The sequence below is a fragment of the Nomascus leucogenys genome, chromosome 9 (genome assembly GCF_006542625.1).
Source record: "Nomascus leucogenys isolate Asia chromosome 9, Asia_NLE_v1, whole genome shotgun sequence".
Lineage (NCBI taxonomy): Eukaryota > Metazoa > Chordata > Mammalia > Primates > Hylobatidae > Nomascus > Nomascus leucogenys.
The window spans coordinates 63,750,155-63,770,651 of record NC_044389.1 but is presented as its reverse complement, the minus strand read 5'-3'; the positions used below and the strand labels follow the sequence as shown (position 1 = coordinate 63,770,651).

Sequence of the window (20,497 nt, the reverse complement as noted above, 5' to 3'; positions counted from 1 at the left end):
GGGGGAAGCACATGCGTGGCCTACTGGCTCCCTGGTGCAATTCTGTGCTAGGCATGGAGAAGTGTTTCCACTTGTGAGTTCTATTTAAATTCCCCCTAAACTCTTTCTTATTAATTTCTAATAATTTATGAAGCTACGGAGTGTTTTTTAAAAGGTAGCACATGCTCTAAGTTTCAAAATGGTATTTCCTTTCTAAATTTAACGACTTAAGAGTGTCAAATACCTAACAGATTTTTTGAATAATGGCAGAAATACAGTAACATGTGAAGAGATAACTAAGTGTAAAAGAAGAATTACCTTTGGGTCCACATTAAGAATTTTTCTGTCTCTTTTGTATCTGAAAAGTAAGCCTTCTGGATTATCGGCAATCACTTGATAGTTGGGACTTGAATTACAAATGGCAATATCAGCGTCCCAGTTGTAAAAGCTATAAAAATAAACATTTATTAGGAATTAAGATGTATAATGCATTAAATTGACAACTATAGTTTAAGAACTATTTGGGGAAGTTCAGTCATAAGATAAGTGGATACAAACATGCCATACAACCATGTAGAGCACATTTGAGATTAAAATTCTTGCACAAGAGATTAGATTGGGTTATTCTCAAATCATTTAGACACATATTTATGATGCTTTTGCATGATTTTCTAGACACTTCTAAGACCTAGGGCCTATTACAGTATTATTACATTCCCAGGAAGTCAAGATGAAAATTGATGCAATTTAAGGCTATTTGTTCTAGTTCTGGTCCTTCAGGGTATTAAGAGACTGTTTACTGGAAGGGAGGGCTCACTAAATCACCTCTTTTCATTCGAAACAATTCCAAATAAATTCACTTCTTTCAGGCTCCATTTTTTTTTCCTCAATAATATGTTTCTCAGGGAGTGATGAAACTATTTATGTTTGAGTGGTTACTGTGAGCCAAACATGATGTGATCTATGCTATCACAACCCCCATATGAAGTTGCTCTCATTTTATGGACAAAGCAAAACGACTAGGGGAGGTCAACTAGCATCATTAAAGTCCTGAAACTAATATGCCACAGGGCTAATATTTCAACCCAAATTTGTATGTTTCAAAGCACACATATGCACTTTCTATTTTTCAATATTGCCTTCAAGTATTATTTATTTATTTATTTATTTATTTATTTATTTATTTATTGAGATGGAATCTTGCTCTGTCTCCAGGCTGGAGTGCAGTGGCATGATCTCAGCTCACTGCAACCTCCGCTTCCTGGGTTCAAGCGATTCTCCTGCCTCAGCCTCCCAAATAGCTGGGACTACAGGTGTACACCACCATGCTCAGCTAATTTTTGTGTTTTTAGCAGAGACAGGTTTCACCATGTTGGCCAGGATGGTCTCGATCTTTTGACCTCGTGATCTGCCCATCTTGGCCTCCCAAAGTGTTGGGATTACAGGCGTGAGCCACTGTGCCCGGCCCATTTTATTTTTATATTTTGTATGGAAACTTCCTATTTTTTCTACATTCTGTTTTGTACTTACTTGTCAGAAATGAATATAATACTGCCATATGAGTTGAAAGAATCCTCAATATATTTATACTTATTTTTACATATCTTATGAAATATAAAATAAAAATCGACTTATTTTTATGTATTTTATTCCTACTAATGCATTTCTAATACTATATTTGCTTTTAAAATGATTGTCACAGAAATAACATAAACCAGGGTGCCTCTCAAATGTTTGTAATATTTATTTTTAATGATATTCTTCTGATCCTGTTTCTAGGTTGTTTTGCCCTCTATTACTCCCTTTCTTTTCTGAAAAGAGTAAATTTCATTGTTTAAACTCACTGAATTATATTGTTTTCTGAGGCATCATTATTACCACTTTCATATTATTACCTAAAAGTGCAATGTTCACTCTCAAATTTTCAATATTTAGAAACGATTGATTGTATAGATCATATATTTATGTCACTGGGAGGCGGGCATATCAGTGAGAACAATTTTCTTTCCCTACTACCTTTTCTATGGCCAGGACATAGAATGTCTGCCCTACTGAGGCACAGAGTAAGAAACAGTAATTCTCCAAACACCTTTGTCTGTTTAGTCAATTTTCCCTAAGAAAACAGGAATGACTATGTGATTAGTGAATTGAGAAACAGTGTTGTGCATTCACGGCCTTTTAGGCCCTCAACTTAATAAACCTTCACAATTGAAGTTTAAGATGGCAGGCTCAGCCCCCAGTGGAGTGATGGCAGCGGATGATTCTGTGGCATTGGCAGTCAGTTCAATGGTGAAGGCATTAGAAGCCAATTTGACTATCCGTGCAAGCTGGATTTTCCAATTCAGTTTAATTCATAATAAAAAATATACTCTGATATCCATACTACTGACTATTCAGTTAGGATATCGCCAAATCGGAGTGGGGAACATGGGTGTGATTTTCAGCTTTACATGTATTTCTCCCTCAATAATTATTTATGAGATATATAGATATAGATAATTCTACCAAAATACTTGAGTCAGAGATGTGCTTAGAGTGACATGGTTTATATTACACATTCCTACCTTATTGCTCAGACCCCAAATTAAAAGTCTTATTGAAGTCCAGAAAGAGTTTATATAAATGTTTTCTACATAAAAAAGTACATTTGTATAGCACATGACTCTTTTGATGAAGACATTTTGGTTGTTTTATCACTATTTTTGTTCTCTTAAGCAGAGATGGAAAACAGGCTTTATTTCACATGTCAATTATAGTAGCTGATATTTATTGGTATTTAATAAAAATAAATAATTATCTAATAATGGTCTTGTGCTAGGTACTGTTATAAGTCTAATGAATCTATTATCTCATTTAATCTTATCACCAAATCCATGGAGTAGGTATAAAATATCCATTTTATTCATGTAGAACTGACAGGAAAATGACCACTTGGATTCCAACATTAAAGACTGACTCCGGAGCCTGCACTTTCTAATACATGTACTCGTTGTCCCACATACTATTGGTTGTGACTACACTACCTGAAGCTGTGTAGCATATATGACTGCTGATCAAAATACAAATTTTCAGATTTTTCTTGGTAGACCTCCAGACTACAACCATGGTCTCTCTTGCAGTGTATCCATGTAATAGCAATTTAGTCAATGGAAAAAGGGCAAAAGTGCTATTTTCCACTACTAGCATGGGCCCATCATAAACCTTCCATGTTCTTTTTCCCATCCAGCTAGCTTGAATGAAGATGATAAATTTGAAAGCCATTGATATGGTTCGGATCTGTGTCCTTCCCCAAATCTCATGTTGAATTGTAATCCCCAGTGTTGGAGGTGGGGCCTGGCAGGAGGTGATTAGATCATAGGGGCGCATTTCCTTCTTGGTACTGTCCTCACGATAGTCACTGAGTTCTTGTGAGATCTGGTTGTTTAAAAGTGTGTACACCTCCCTTGTCTCTTTCTTCTTCCTGCTGCAGCCATGTAAAGTGCCTGTTCTCACTTTGCCTTCCGCCATGATTGAAAGCTCCCTGAGACCTTCCCAAAAGCATGTGCTGCCATGCTTCCTGTACAGTTTGCAGAACCATGTGCCAATTAAGCCTGTTTTTTTTTTAATAAACGACCCAGTTTCAGATGTTTCTTTATAGCAGTGAGAGAACAGACAAATACAGCCGTATGTGAAAGATATTTGGACTTTGGAGAAACGTAAGGACAAATAGTTGAGCTAGTTGAGAAAAATCTCTATTTAATGGTTTCCTATGACATCTATGTTGCTTTAAATCCATGAAATTTTCAATTAAACAAGCATTTAACTAGTACCCAGTATATTCCAGTTAGGTCCTGTAATTACGGTTTCTACAAAATAAAACATGTGCTTGGGAAACAGTGGTCTGGCACAATGTTTCTTAAACTGAGATCCATGGCAAATTTCTGGCAGTGTGAATTCTCTCTGAGCAGTTTAATATATGTAAACTATAAATATAGTCAGCCCTTTGTATTCCACAGCTATGAAATAAAAACTGTGGATTAAAAATATTTGGGAAAAAATGTGTCTTTATTGAACATGTACAGACTTTTTTTGTCATTATTTCCTAAACAATACAGTATAACAACTATTTATACAACATTTACATTGTATTAGGGTTATAAGTGATCCAGAGATGACTAAAAATATAGAGGAGGATGTTCATAGGTTATATGTAAATATTACACAATTTTATATCAGGGACTTGGGTATTCACGGATTTTGCTACCTATGGGAGGCCCTGGAACGAATCCCCCACAGAAACAAAGGGAAAACTGTATATTCTGAATTATCTAGATGATCATTTTATTACTCTTTACAGAACTGTATCATCTCAGTACCTATCTGTGTGCTTATATTTACCATTGTCTGCATGTTAAATTAAAATAATTGAATTAGGCCTTCAACTGATTAGGGCACAGTAGTATGTAGCTGAGTAATTTGTATATATATTTACAAGGTATAATTTTTTAGGACAGAGAGATATTAGTACTTAAAGAGAATTTGTACAAATGAAAATAAACTAAAAAAACTCACAAAGGTAACTTTTTGTGAAATGAAAATATTTTATTGAAAAGTAAAACGGCCAGAGGGACATCAGCAAGATAATGGAATAAGAGACTCCAGCCCTCACATCCCCACAGCAACAGCGATTTTAACAATGATCTAGGAATTGTATGCATCTGTGGGAAACTGGAAGTACAGTGGAGAGATTCCAGAACCCTGTTCATGGAAAAAAAGTTTGAGGATAAACACATTGAAGTGGGTAAGAACAGTTAATACTTTACCCACATCACTCTCTTCTAAGGCAGCATAGCCTAGGGCCAAGGGAGATCCCGCAGGCCCATGATTTCTCCCATAAGGGAAAGTGATAGCTGAGTGAGGGCCTAGCTTCCCCGGACTTATGGAATGGCACCCAAGAGGCTTACACTGGTCTTCCCACTCCCAGAGTACTGAGGTGATTGGCATGACTAAATAGTCTTGGGGGGAACTAGGAGCAGGTAAGAAGGGATGAGGCTTCAAAGCAACCACCATGAAGATCTCAAAATATGGCCATATATCCTACTAAGTGGCTTATGGACTCCACCAAGAGGCCCACCTGTGAGCTCTATGGGAAATCTCATTTGCAGTGTCCCCTACTGCCTAATATGCACCCTCTTCATTCTATGTGCACTGCTGAGATGGTGCGAGCAAATACTCACAGAGAGTGCATGTAGATCAGCAGCCAGCTCAACTCTGCAGGACTGGGAAAATGTACACAAGATTAAATACTTCAGGGCATTGCCATGTGAAAAATAAAGAGGAGGCTCTCAACACCTGGCCTGACTTAACAGGATCAAGAGAAGACACACAATCCCAGGACTTCCTCATAGGAGGTAAAAAGAGCAGTGGGGTGGGCAAACCCATAAAAAAGGCCTGAGAAACCCTCAAAATCTCTAGTTAAGCTGACTTGTGAAGGTCTTCTTTGAAGACAGATAGTAAAGACTTGAAAATGTGACTGCTTCTTTCAACACAAAACTTTAAAAATATGAAGAATCAAGGAAACATGAGACTACCAAAGGAACAAAATAAAGTTCATGTGGCTGACCTAAAAGAAATGAAGATTTACAAGTTGTGTGACAAATTATTTAAAATGGTCATATGAGCTCAATGAGCTACAAAAGAACACAGATTTACAACTAAATTAAATCAGAAAAGCAGTACATAAACAAAGTGAGAAATTCAACAAAGAAATAGAAATCATAAAGGTGAAGACTATAATGACTGAAAAAAAAATCAACAGAGAGCTACAACTTGATCACTTGATCAAACAGAAGAATCAGCAAACTCAAAGATCATTTGAAATTATCCAGTCAGAGTACTAAAAAGACAAAGAATGAAAAAGAGTGAAGAAAGCCTGCATTGCTTATAGGACGCCATCAAATGAGACAGTATATGTAGTATAAGAGTTCCAGAAGGAACAGAGAAAAAGAAAATAGTTTACTTAAAGAAATAATGAGATAAAACTTTGTAAATCTTGGGAAAAAAATGAACATCCAAATCCATGATGCACAAAGATTCCCAAATAGACTAAACATCAATTAATCTTCACTGAGACACATTCTAATCAAATTGTCAAAAGTCAAAGACAGAGGGAATTTTGTAAGCAGCAAGAGAAATGACTCATTATCTACAAAGGGAACATTCTTCTCTCCCCAAATAATAAAACCATTAGCAGAAATCTGAGTAGAATTTTTATAGGCCAGGAGAGAGTAAAACAATATATTTAAAGTGCTGAAAGAAAAAACAACAACAACAAAAACCTGACAACAAAGAATAATTTACTTGGCAAAGCTATCCATAAAAAATGTAGGAGCGATAAAGACTTTCTCTGATGAACAAAAATCAAGCAAGTTTATTACCACTATACCTGGCTTACAAGAAATGCTATGGGATATTCTTCAAGATAAAATGAAAGGACACTCAGTAAAAACATGAAAACATAAAAGTATAAAACTTCCTGGTGAAGATATGTACATACTCTAATTCAGAATTGCCAAGACCAGCTCCATCAGGGAGGCCTTAACCCAGCAACACTAGAGGAATTAAAGACACACACACAGAAATATAGAGGTGTGGAGTGGGAAATCAGGGGTCTCACAGCCTCCAGAGCTGAGAGCCCCGAACAGAGATTTACCCACGTATTTATTGACAGCAAGCCAGTGATAAGCGTTGTTTCCATAGATTATAGATTAACTAAAAGTATTCCTTATGGGAAATGAAGGGATGGCCGAAATAAAGGGATGGGTTTGGCTAGTTATCTGCAGCAAGAGCATGTCCTTAAGGCACAGATGGCTCATGCTATATTGTTTGTGGTTTAAGAACGCCTTTAAGCGGTTTTCCGCCCTGGGTGGGCCAGGTGTTCCTTGCCCTCACTCCGGTAAACCCACAACCTTCCAGCGTGGGCATCATGGCCATCATGAAATGTTAACATTGCTGCCCAGATTTTGTTTATGGCCAGTTTTGGGGCCAGTATATGGCCAGATTTTGGGGGGCCTGTTCCCAACACAGAATCCTCTAATACTATAATGATTATGTAAAGGTCATTTTTAATGCTAATGTATAATCTAAAGAAAAAAAGTATTAAAAATAACTATAGCTAGAATAACTTGTTATTCAATATATATTATAAACAGGTGTAAATAGGGACATGATAACAATTACATAAAATGGAGGGAGAAGTAAAAGTGTAGAATTTGTTTGTGATCAAAGTTTTTGTAAGTTTAAAATAGCCTGTCATAACTATAAGATATTTTATGTAAGCTTCGTTGTAGTCATACAAAAAACAAAACACCAGTAGCAGATTAAACAAAGATTAAAAAATGCACAATCAAAATATAATAGCACAAAAAATTAACAAGTCTCAAAGGAAAATAGCAAAAGATAAAAAAGAGAACGAGAACTACAAAACATTTTGAAAACAATGAAATGGCAATAAAAAGTCCTCACCTATCAATAAATACTGCAAATTTAAATGAATTAAATTTTCCAGTCAAAATAGAGAGTGACTAAATCAATTTTTTAATAAAAAATATCCAACCGTATGCTGCCTGCAAGAGATTCACTTTAGGTTTGAGGACACATATAAGGTAAAATTAAGGAATAGAAAATATTCCTGAGACCAAGGTGGGCAGATCATTTGAGCCCAGGTATTTGAGAGACCACCCTGGGCAACATGGTGACACCATGTCTCTACAAAAAATACAAAAATATTAGCCAGGCATGGTGGTGCACAACTGTAGCCCCAGAAACTCAGCAGGTTAAGGTGGGAGGATCGATTGAGCCTGGGATATTGATGCTAGAGTGTCACACAACTGCACTCCAGCTTGGAAACCGAGTGAGACCCTGTCTCAAGAAAAAAAAAAAAAAGAAAAAGGAAAAATGATATTCTATGCAATGATAACCAAAAAAGAAAAAAAAAGTTATTCTTAGACAAAATAGACTTTAAAAAACTGTCAAATGAAATAGAAGGTCATTGTATAATTATAACAAGATTAATTCATCAAGATGAATTAACAAAGATGTATCACTCAATGCTGGAGCACCTAAATGTATAAAGCAAATATTAATAGAACTGAAGGAAGAAACAGATGGCAATATAATAACAGTAGAAAACATCTACACCCCACTTATAGCATTGGATAGATCACCCAAACAGAAAATCAATAAAATACAGAGGATTTGAAGAACACTATAGTACAAAGGGACCTAACAGATATAGGACATTATAGATGTAGAACATTTCATCCAACAGCAGCAGAATATACATTCATCTCAAGGACACACAGAACATTCTCCAGAATAGATCATATCTTATGTCATATAACAAGTTTTATTTTTTTCATCTTATCATTTTTTTTATTTTATTTATTTTTATTTTATTTTAGGTACAGGAGTACATGTGCAGATTTGTTATATAGGTAAACTCACATTATGGGTGTTTGTTGTACAAATGATTTAGTCAGGCATGTACTAAGCCCAGCACTCAATAGTTATTTTTTCTGATCCTTTCCCTCTTCCCACCCTCCACCCACAGGTAGGCCTCAGTGTCTGTTGTTCCCCTCTTTTTGTCCATGAGTTCTCATCATTTAGCTCCAAATTATAAGTGAAAACGTATGTTACTTGGTTTTCTGTTCCTGCATTAGTTTGCTAGGGTAATGGCCTCCAGCTCCATATGTTCCCACAAAAGACATAATCTTGTTCTCTTTTATGGATGCATAGTGTTCCATGGTGTGTTGTATATGTACTATGTTTTCTTTATCTTGTTTACCATTGATGAACATTTAGGTAATTGCTGTCTTTGCTATTGTGAATAGTGCTGCAATGAACATACACATGCATTTATATCATAAAATGATTTATATTCCTTTAAGTATATACCCAGTCATGTGATTCCTGGGTCAAATGGTATTTCTGTTTTTAGGTCATTGAGGAATCACCACACTGTTTTCCACAATGGTTGAACTAATTTACACTCCCACCAACAGTGTATATGCATTCCCATTTCTCCACAAGCTCATCATCATCTTTTATAGGTTGGTGTAAAAGTAATTATGTTTTTGCCATTAAAAGTAATGGTAAAAGCTACAATTTTGCACCAACCTAATTTTGTTTTGACTTTTTAATAATAGACATTCTGACTGGTTTCAGATGGCATCTCATTGTGGTTTTGATTTGCATTTCTCTAATGATCAGTGATGTTGAGCTTTTCTTCATATGCTTGTTGGCTGCATGTATGCCTACTTTTGTAAAGTGTCTCTGTTCATGTACTTTACCCACTTTTTAAGGGGGTTGTTTGTTTTTTTCTCATAAATTTAAGTTCCTTTTAGATAATGGATAGACCCTTTGTCAGATGCATACTTTGCAAATATTTTCTGTCATTCTGTAGGTTGCCTGTTTACTCTGTTGATAATTTATTATGCCATGCAGAAGCTCTTAAGTTTAATTAGATCCCATTTGTCAATTTTTTTCTTTTGTTACAATTGCTTTTGGCATCTTTGTCATGAAATCTGTGCCTGTTTCTGTATCCAGAATGGTATTGCCTAGCTTGTCTTCCAGGATTTTTAAAAGTTTTAAGCATTACATTTTAGTTGTTAATCAATTAGAGTCGATTTTAGTATATAAGGAAGGGGTTCAATTTCAACCTTCTGCTTATTGCTAACCAGTTATCCCAGCATCATTTATCGAATAGGGAATACTTTCCCCATTGCTTGCTTTTTTTAAAAAAAAAAATTGTATTTGTCAAAGATAAGATAGTAATAGGTGTGTGGCCCTTCTTCTGAACTCTCTGTTCTGTTCCATTGGTCTATGTGTCTGTTTTTGTATCAGTAGCACATAGTTTTGGTTACTGTAGCTTTGTAGTGTAGTTTGAAGTTAGGTAACGTGATGCCTCCAGCTTTGTTCTTTTTGCTTAGGAATTTAAGCAGATGCAATTATACCAAGTACAGTTTCTGACACAATGATAGAAGACTAGAAATAAATAATGTGAGGAAAGTTGGAAAATTCAAAACTTTGTGGAAATCAAACACCACATTCCTAACCAACCAATAGGTCAAGGAAGAAACCAAAAGCTAAATAAAAAAATACATTGAGATACATTAATATGGAAACATGATATACCAAAACTTATGAGATTCAGTAAAAATGCGAGATAAATACCTATATTCAGAAAAAAATCTCAAATAAATAATCTAAATTTATATTCAAGGAGCTAGAAAAACAATAAGCTAAGCTCAGAGCTAGCAGAATGAAGGAAACACTAATGATCAAAGAAGAAATAAATGAAATAGATACTAGACAAACATTAGAAAAGATAAATGAAATTAAAGCTGGCTGTTAGAAAAGATAAATAAAGTTGACATACCTTAAGTAAACTAATTTAAAAAAGAGAGAATGCCCAAATAAAGTTAGAAATGAAAGAGAAGACATTTTGTTTGATACCACAGAAATACAAAGGATCTTAAAAGACTATTATGAAAACTTACCAACAAATTGGATAACCCAGAAGAAATGGATACATTCCTGGAACCATCCAACCTAACAAGACTGAATCTTGAAAAAATAGAAAATCTGAACAGACAAATAATGAGTAACAAAGTTGACTCAGCAATGAAAAAAAATTAAGAAAATATGGCACATATACACCATGGAATACTATGCAGCCATAAAAAATGATGAGTTCATGTCCTTTATAGGGACATGGATGAAACTGGAAAACATCATTCTCAGTAAACTATCACAAGGTCAAAAAACCAAACACCGCATGTTCTCACTCATAGGTGGGAATTGAACAATGAGAACTCATGGACATAGGAAGGGGAACATCACACTCCGGGGACTGTTGTGGAGTGGGGGGAGGGGGGAGGGACAGCATTAGGAGATATACCTAATGCTAAATGACGAGTTAATGGGGGCAGCAAAACAACATGACACATGGATACATATGTAACAAACCTGCACATTGTGCACATGTACCCTAAAACCTAAAGTATAATAATAAAAAATAAATAAATAAATAAATAAAAGAAAATACAGTATTAAAAAAAAGCTTAGAGAAAGATATCCTCACTTGTGAATGCTTCCAAACATTTAAAGAAAAATTAATACCAATCCTCTTAAACTCTTAGAAAAGATTGAATAGGAGGGAATATTTCAAAATTCATCTTATGGGGCCTACTTTATCCTGATACAAAAGCCAAAGAATCCACCTGCAGAGACAATTATAGACCAATAACCCTGATAAACATAGATGAAAATTCTTCCACAAAATAATAGCAAACTAAATTGAATGGCATATCTAAAGATTATACACTATTTGCAAGTAGGATTTATTCCTCGGATACAAGGATGGGTCAACATATACAAATAAATAAATTTGATATATCACCATATGATGAAAATCACATAATCTCCATAGATGCAAAAAAAAAAAAAGCATTTGACAAAAGTTGACATACTTTCATGGTAAAAACTCTCAATAAATTAATACAGAAGGAATGCACTTCAACACAATAAAGGCCATATATAGCAAATCTACAGCTAGCATCATATTAAATGATGAAAAGCCGAAAGCTTTTTCTCCAAGATTAGGAACAAGACAAGGATGCCTACTCTCACCATTTATATTCAATGTAGTGCTGTAAGACCTAGCCAGAGCAAATACGAAACAAAAAGAAATAGAAGACCTTCAAATTTGAAAGAAAAAAGTAAAATTGCCTCTGTTTGCAAATGATATGATCTTATATACAGAAACCCTTATTGACTTGACCAAAATATTGTTATAATTAATAAAGGAATTCAGTAAGGTTACAGGATAAAATCAATAATAAAAGTTCAGTTCAACCAAGGAGGTAAAAGATATATACACTAAAAACTAGAAAACAGTGATGAAATAAATTGATGTCATAAAAAATAGAAATATATCTTATGTTTATGTATTTGAATAATTAATATTTAAAAATGTCTATATTACATCAAGCCATCTACAGATTCAATGCAAATATAACTTTGCCTTAAAAGAGAAGGAAATCCTGCCATTTGTGACATCGTGGACGGACCTGTTGGGCACTATGCTAAGTGAAAAAAGCCAGACAGAAAGGCAAATACTGTTTGATCTCACATATATGTGGAACCTAAAATAGCCAAATTCATAGATGCAGAGAGTAGACTGATGGTTGCTAGGGGGTGCCGGGAGGGTGAAATGAGGAGATGTTGGTCAAAGGGATGAGTACGTGATTGGTGATCTAATGTGTAATATGATGGCTTATGAGTAATAGTACAGTACTATAGGTCCTAAGTTTTATCAAAAGAAAAGAAAAGAATGAAAGGAAAGGAAAGAAAGAAAGAAAAGGAAAGAAGGAAGAAAATGGTAACAGTGTGAGGCGATGGATATGTTAGCTAGCTTGATTGTGGTGATTATTCACAATGTATACATATATTTCACAGTTGTATACCTTAAATATATGTAACTTTTTAATAAAATGGAATATAGAAGATTTTATATTAATCATGGGGACATTTAAGTATTAAACACTATCGTCTTTTTTTTAATCTTTGTGTAGCCAGCCTGTAAAAAAGATGACTCTATAATTTTATTTTCCAAACTGGGACACTATTGTGAAAGACAGGGCCTGTTACTAATAATTGTGCAAAGACAACAGTAAGCTTGGACTATCCTGGGCAATCAGATGTGTGGCCTCCACACCTAAACATCATTTAAACACTGCTGAATTAGAGTTGATATATTCAATGCTTCTGTAAAATGCTTCCAAAGTTTTGCCATAGATTTGCCAAAAATATGATAGAGATGTTTAAACAATGCTAAAACATATTTTTTTATGGTTGATACTTTTTATTTTATTTTATTTTATTTTATCACTGTGGAAAAATTATATTATATGGAATTGCATTTATGGTACAGAGACATGAAATTTAAAATAGAATAATAAATATTCATGTTCTTTTTTCTATGTTCAAATAATATCAAGTAATAATATGTTCTGTAATAGACTAATTTTTTGAAATGTTATATTCCATGTAAAAATATATGCTTGATCAGTTATTTGGATTGATAGGAACAAGAAATCTAAAGTTCAGTGTTGTTATAAGTCAGTTAACTTGGCTTCTATTTATGACTATATATTGTATCTCTAATTTCAATCTGAAATTTAATAAATGGATATGCCATTTAGGAAAATACAGATAATGGTTGAAAAACCTACTATAATCTTTGTAAAAATAATTAAGAAAATTAAGAGTTATGGCAACAGACAGTCAGAAGGTTCATTTAGTTCATTAGGTCATTTAGTTATGTATTATTATTTTAGAGGAGAGAAAATTGAAGCTACAGAATGTTCTAGGTATTATATAGCAGAATGGGCATTCAGTCTATATTTTAAGATGATTTTTCTCACGGCTGGACTTTGCTAATTACTACCATATGTCAGACTTCTCAGGCTAGGCCAAAAGTCCTGCTAGCCTATGGAATCAGTAAAGATTCCCCGCTAAGAGCAAACCACAGGGAGAGGGAAGGCAAGGAATAAACTTCTAAGTTGGACTTTTGAAGCCAATTGTCTCCTTACAGTTGAAAAAGCAGCCACAAAGAAACAGTTGTTTCCTCTCAGGGAAGGTACAGGGTGACTCCTGTAGAAAACTTGGCTTACTTCACTATGTGTGTTAGAGTAGGATTGAAAACCTTTGAGCTTGGCTTGAGTTCACTAGGCCAGGGGTGTGTGTGTGTGTGTGTGTGTGTGTGTGTGCATGTTAAAATGAGCTAAACCAGCTAGCTAAACCAGGACGGTGATTGAAATAAAGCCTCCCTGTGCAGTCTTTTCGTGTTCCTGAGCCTCCTCTTGCCTTGCACTGATCATTGGCATGCTATGGCTATAGAATGAGTAGATTCTTGTAGGTTGCTTGTGCAAGTACCAGGGTTAACACCTGAGTGAGACATGGCCTGCTTCAAGTTTGACAGAACTGGTGATCTGGTCCAGAACATTTCTAAATACTTGACATTGTTCATGTCAATTTTGCCAATTGTCTTGTTTGAATGGGGTACACCCCATCTCAGAAACCATCGTCTGTCATGCCTCCCACTCAACTGGTCCATCTTAGAAATTCTAAGGGGAACATTTAGGTAAATAAGGATCTTTGGAGATTTTCTGGCTTCAGAGTAGTTCTGTCCAATTTTTCCTGCAGGCCTACAGGAAAATTGTTGCTTAGAGGTCATGCAGCTTAGGGTGAGGCAAGGAGCCAAGCAAAGTGCCCATGAAGCCATGCTAATTCACTCACTCACACACTCACTCACTCTCACTCACTCACTTACTCACTCATTATTATGTCTTTTCTCATGTGAAATCAATGAAGAGGATATTCTATGGGATGGGCACACTTTTAGGTATTTGGGACAGAATGAGAAAAAATGATACAATCCCTGCCTTATGATTCCACTGCTTAATAGGGAAAACCCAGATAATTCTAACAATACAAGTATGCCTGGAATGCTATGAAAAGACAGAGGAGAGAAACCTTGTCCAGACTGAGGGGAAAAAAAGGACAGAATAATAGCTTTCTAGAGGGAGTAATACTACAGTTGAACCCTAAATCAGCAACAGGACTTAGTTGCAGCATACATGGGGAATGTATGCTGTTGAGAAACTGAATGAAGAATGCTGGAAAAGGAGTGGCCAGCAAGTCAATATCAGTGGAACAGAAAGTGTAAGCAGGTGTGTCTGAGTGAGAAAACACAATTTTTTTCCCTCCACTCTCACCCACAACAATCAACATAGAAGATTTCTGTGACCAAATGTGTGCGACTTTTTCCCCAAACACCAGCAAGCAAGCAATTTTGCAGCTGGGTGTCTTATTTCAGTTTAATTCTGACACTATCTACCTGGATGTAGTGTGAGATCCCACGGGTTGAAGGTTCAGTCCTCAAGACTGCTCCGCCCACAACATCCACTTCAGATGTCAATCACAAGCTTTAAGTTCTTTTATCTGTGCTTCCAACTGATTAGCTATTAATTAGAAATCCCATGACTCCCTCCTTGGCTTCTATTAACTTGCTACAGCAGCTCATAGAACTCAGAGAAACACTTACATTCACTGGTTTATTATAAGGATATTACAAAGGATACAGATGAAGAGATGCATAGGGAGAGGTATGGGAAGGGCTTCCAAGCCCTTACTGGGGACTTCTACATGTTTAGCTATCCAGAAGCCCTTTGAACCCTGTCCCTTTGGGTTTTTATAGAGGCCTAATTAAATTGGCATAATTTATACAGCCAATGGCTATTGGTGATGAACTTAACCTTCAGCCCCTCTCCCTTTTCTAGAGGTTGTTGTAAGGGGTGGGGATGGGACTGAAAATCCCAACAAATCAAGCTTTGTTCTTTCTGGTGATGCACACACCCTGCAGTTACCTAGGGCACCGAAACACCAGTCATCTCATTATCATACAGAAAGACATCCTTTGAAGAGTCCAAGAATTTTAGGAGTTATATGCCAGGAGATGGGAAAGAAGACCAAATATGTATTTCATAATATTACAGTGTATAAGAAATGAGACTGGAGACATACCTACAGAACAGATCTCAGAAGGCCTTGTTTACCACATCAAACAATATCAACTTTATTCTGCAGGTAATAAGGGCATCTGAGGGTGTAAGCAGAAAAGAGACATGCCCAGATATGCAGTTCCTGGCCCATCCTGGCAATGGGTGATGAATTGATTGAAGGGGCATGAGGCAGAGAGAGTTGGAAGTCAGGGTACCAGTTTAGAATCTGTCTCATCAACCCAGGCTAGAACAGAAAAATGATTGTACATTATGGAGTTGGAGAAAATGAGATAATTTTAGGAAATATATAGAAGATAGCAATTATAGAAGTCGTTACTGAGCAGTATTACAGATGACCCTTAGGTTCCTAGCTTCAGAGACTGGATGGGTAGTGGTACCATAGAGACTGGATAGGTAGTGGTGTTATAGAGACTGGATGGATAGTGGTGCTATAGAGACAGGATGGATAGTGGTGCCACAGAGACTGGAGGGATAGTGATGTCATAGAGACTGGATGGGTAGTGGTGCCATAGAGACTGGATGGGTAGTGGTGCCATAGAGATTGGATAGATAGTGGTGCTGTAGAGACTGGATGGATAGTGGTGCCATAGATACTGGATGGGTAGTGTTGCCATAGAGACTGGATGGGTACTGATACTACCACTTAGGAATGTTATAAAGAAACACCTTTTCAATGCCTGCAGTTTCTATGAACAGAAATTTTTCTCAAGCATGTATGACTTTTTGCTCTACTGATTTGATGGGAATTAGAAAAATAGTGCACTGTGAAGAGACTTTATGGAACATCAACATTTAAGAAATGTGTAAGGTCCTGAGAAGAAGACAGAGATTTGCACACAAACATACAAGGAGGGTTATGATAGAATAATACTACGAGGACAGACGGAATATGAGGTATGAAAAAATAATGGGAAGATACCCATTGTCAAATGCAGGAAAGGAATGGTAAAATGAACACCAAAATTTGGTAGCTATTATTGGTAACTGTCCTCTTAGGGACTAGTGTATATTTATCTTAAAGAGATTTTATGGATAAGTAATCTTTGCTGTTAATACAGGAATTAAAAGATTAAAATTCTGTTCTTTAAAAAAAACAAACATTCTTTGGCTTAATATAGTCTCTCCTTCCTGCAAGGTCTTGGCAACTCAAATTTTATGACTATGAAAATATTTTCAGCCATTGCAACCTCATCCCTCACTTTTACATTATGAATATTGAGATGCTCTTTAGCTTTATGGATCTTTCCGTGAGTAGTCAGAAATTCTGCGTTATAATCACCATACTTTTCCTTCATATCTGTGGATAAATTTCTAGGCTTTGCTAGAATAGTAATTTTCCAGTCATGACTGGACATGACAAAATAAGAATTTTCATTAAAAGAAATCAGTATAATGGGAGAGAAAACCATAGTTGGGCTTGGGTCCTAGGTATCAGCTAGAAAACTCAGGAGTATAGGTTTGTTGTGAGAGATACTGGCCACTCTTTCAGGCTCAGACACTGTGGCTGTGCCTGTGGTGAAATGGCTCTGAATGTGTGAAAACTAAAAAGAGATGTGCAGTTAAAGAGCATAATATTATAAATGAGTACTGTGAACCTAGGTTTAAGCAGCTTGGAACTATGACGAAGAAACAGAACAGAACGCTGTGGGAGACAGACTTCCTTCTCTGTTGCTGTATCTGGAGACAGATGATCATCAAGTCAGCAGTGGAGCACCAGGTCATTAAAGTAACTTTCTTAAGTGGACAGGAATTTACTTAGGTGGATACATTATCAAGTTTAAGTGGTAGTGCTGATAGATGTGGTAGGTAGAATTGAAAATATCACCTGTGATCTATCCCTTCTGGCATTGCATTCACAAATATGTTATGTGCTTTGGTAAAAAGGACTTTGCTGACTTTGTCAGTTTACTAGTGATTTGACCTTAAAATGAGAGGATTATTCTGGATTATTCAGGTAGGCACAATGTAATGACCTGAACTCTTAAAAGCAGCAGAGGAAGGCAGAAGAAGTAGGAGAAATTCAAAGCATTTTCATTAAAAGAAGGATTTAACACACTGTTGCTGGCTTTCAGATACAGGGGCCATGGGACTCAGTCCAGTAGCCAGAAGGAACTAGATTTTGCCAAGAATCTAAATGAATTTAGGAGCAGATTCCTCCCCAGAGCATCTGGAAAGAAATGCAGCTCTGCCAACACCTTGATTTCAGCCTTGTGAGACCCTGAACTGAAAATCCAGCCACACTGTTCTGGACTTCTGACACACAGAACTGTGATGTGATAAATGGGTGTCATTTTAAGCCACTAAATTTGTGGTAATTTGTGACTTAGCAGTAGAAAACCAATATATTAGACCTTGGAGGAGTCTTGGTGTTACCTTAAGGGAGCATGCTGAAGAGGAAATAAACATTTTAGGATACTTGGGATGTTGGGATGGACCAGAGGCTCAGAATTTATTTTGAATATTGAAAGGAATTTGACCTCATTTTGTTCTTAAGGTTGGGGAACCAGGAATATAAGTTATAATTATAATGTAATCAGGGAGAAATAACAAAAATAACACTGAAACAACACAAACTAAATTAGTGCTGAATCCACATAGAAAAACAGCCTTAGGCAAAAAGAGAAACTAAAAGCTTCATAGCCTTTGACTTTTCACTAAGCAATTTTGTATTTCTGTACATGATATGGAAAATATGTATATCTGAACTGTAAAGAGCTAAACCAAGGAAATATGTGCTGGTTTATCCTGGGCCAGAACTGAAATGAGAGCAGTTATTTGTTGCAGCCCATTATGGTGATGGTAGTAAGAATCAAGAAGAGGAACCATTCAGGTGAAATAATTACAGCTGTTCGCCCAGCTAGTCTTTGCCATCTGACATATCTCCCTTTGAAGGTCTTCTTAATTCAAATAAATAAAATAAAATAAAATAAAATATAAAATAAAATAAAATAAAATGTTCAATGTTTTATATTTGCAAGTGAGACCATTGCCTTATAATTGTTCCATAAATTCCTATATCAGAACTCTTTCCATTGTACTCTCAAACTTTTCTTTTGCAACTGATTATTTTCCTCCCTCTATTGACATTTTTTATAGTGAAACAGAAAGAAGCAATGTCTTATCATGTTTGTGAGTCATAATTTGATGAATATGAGTCATCAGTAAGTAACACTGCCATTTGCCCCAAGCACCCAGGCTAGAAATGTGGATTATCCTAGGTTGTTCCCTCTCCTTCACCATGCATCTTGTCTTTCATCAAGTCTTACAGATTCTCTCTCTTTAATCTCTCTCATATCTATCTACTTCTCCCCAAATATTTCATTGTACACCAATTCTTGCCTGAATTAATACGATAGCTTCACAATCAGTCTCTCCCACCCCTGTCACCTTTGGTCTGCATCCCTTCTCATCCATCATCCCCTTGCAATCACAATTATCTCAAAACGTATCACATAAGATATTATATCCCTGCTTACAACACTTTCCTAACATCGATGGCTTTCCTGACACACTCTGTAGCTTAGCACACAAACTCCTCCAAACCTGGAAGCCATCTCTCTAGTCACATCATGCACTCCAAACTTCATATTTTTCTTGAGCTTTTTCTACTATGTGCATTTCTCTAAACATGCCATTTCAGGCTCTGCTAGTGCCTCCTACCTGGGAGCATACTGTTTTCTTTGCCTGGACTACTGTCTCCACATTGCATTGTTTTTCATCTAGCTAAGTTCTGCACATCCTTCAAATATCATATCACGCAATACTTCCCATGGGAACCTACAACCAGACTAATTTATATTCCAGGTTCTGGAACAAATGGATAATCTACTGTAGAAACTAAAGTTCTGTTCTGTAATAACTGATACACATTCTGTCGTTTCAACTAGGCTGTGAGCCCCATAAGGGTAGGAACAACGCCTTATTGGACTATTTCTAGAACTTACTGCAGCATCTTGGCACTTGGCCAGTTCCAATAAATGTTCACCACAATTACTCTAATTATAATAAACTATTCCTTCACTACCATGAGACTGGCACGAGTCTTGTGACTTGACATTCATCTTCAGCATCAGCTTCTCTTTTGCTCTTTTGTCTGCTTTTACCTTCTTTCGTCTGTAGTCTCTTTTTTCACTAAGAGATTGAGGTCAGGACATTTTTAGACACTTATACACTTGTACCAAATAATCCGCCTCCTCTTTCATTTGTCAATATCATATATCTCTATAATTGCAGGTGTATGGGTTGTCACTTTTAAGAGGAAATATTAATATTTTGAGGGAGAAGTGAAGAAGCTTCCTGACAGTCTTTCAACCACATCATATACTCAGCAATCTTTTTTTGCTCCTACAAAGCATAACTCTCTTGGTCAGTGTGACAGAAGCATCAGACACCCCGCTGGAGATTGAATAGCAGAGATCATTGTAGTAGGGTAAATCATGTCGCATTTAAAAATCCATTGTTTCACTCTTAAGAAGCAGGTAAGATATGGTTTTGACACACATTGGAAATTAATAATGATGATGAACCCTAGAAAGATACAGCAAGAATATTTTGTTCAGGAAAGACAGAAGAAGAAGATTAAGAGTGAAAGCATTATGAAAATTAGAAAGCCTCAACAAGCAATGAAAGGGAGAATAGGTAGGTTACTGGCACATACTGAGGGACATAGTAAGCTTAAGAGCAATGAGAGAAACCCTAAAGGAAGCAAGATCAGTTTACCTTCATAACAATTAAAAAATAAAACTTTATGTCAAGAGAAGTCATAAATAAAAATAAAGTCAAACAACAAATAGGGAAAATGTGTGCCATAAATGTCCTTGAAATATAAAGGTCTTCTATAAAGTAATTTAAAACATTTCAATGACCCCAACTTGAAACACTGAGGGAAGAGA

General features: G+C 36.0%; 1 protein-coding gene across 2 annotated transcripts in view; it reads right to left on the bottom strand.

Moving 5' to 3' along the window:
* CFAP299 (cilia and flagella associated protein 299) overlaps window positions 1-20,497 on the bottom strand; it is a 659,626-nt gene that overhangs the window by 18,251 nt on the left and 620,878 nt on the right. For both annotated transcript variants that reach the window (XM_003265806.4, XM_003265805.3), the window contains one exon: window positions 298-427. In XM_003265806.4, the coding sequence (XP_003265854.1) occupies window positions 298-427 (130 nt within the window). The remainder of the gene's footprint in view (window positions 1-297; window positions 428-20,497) is intronic.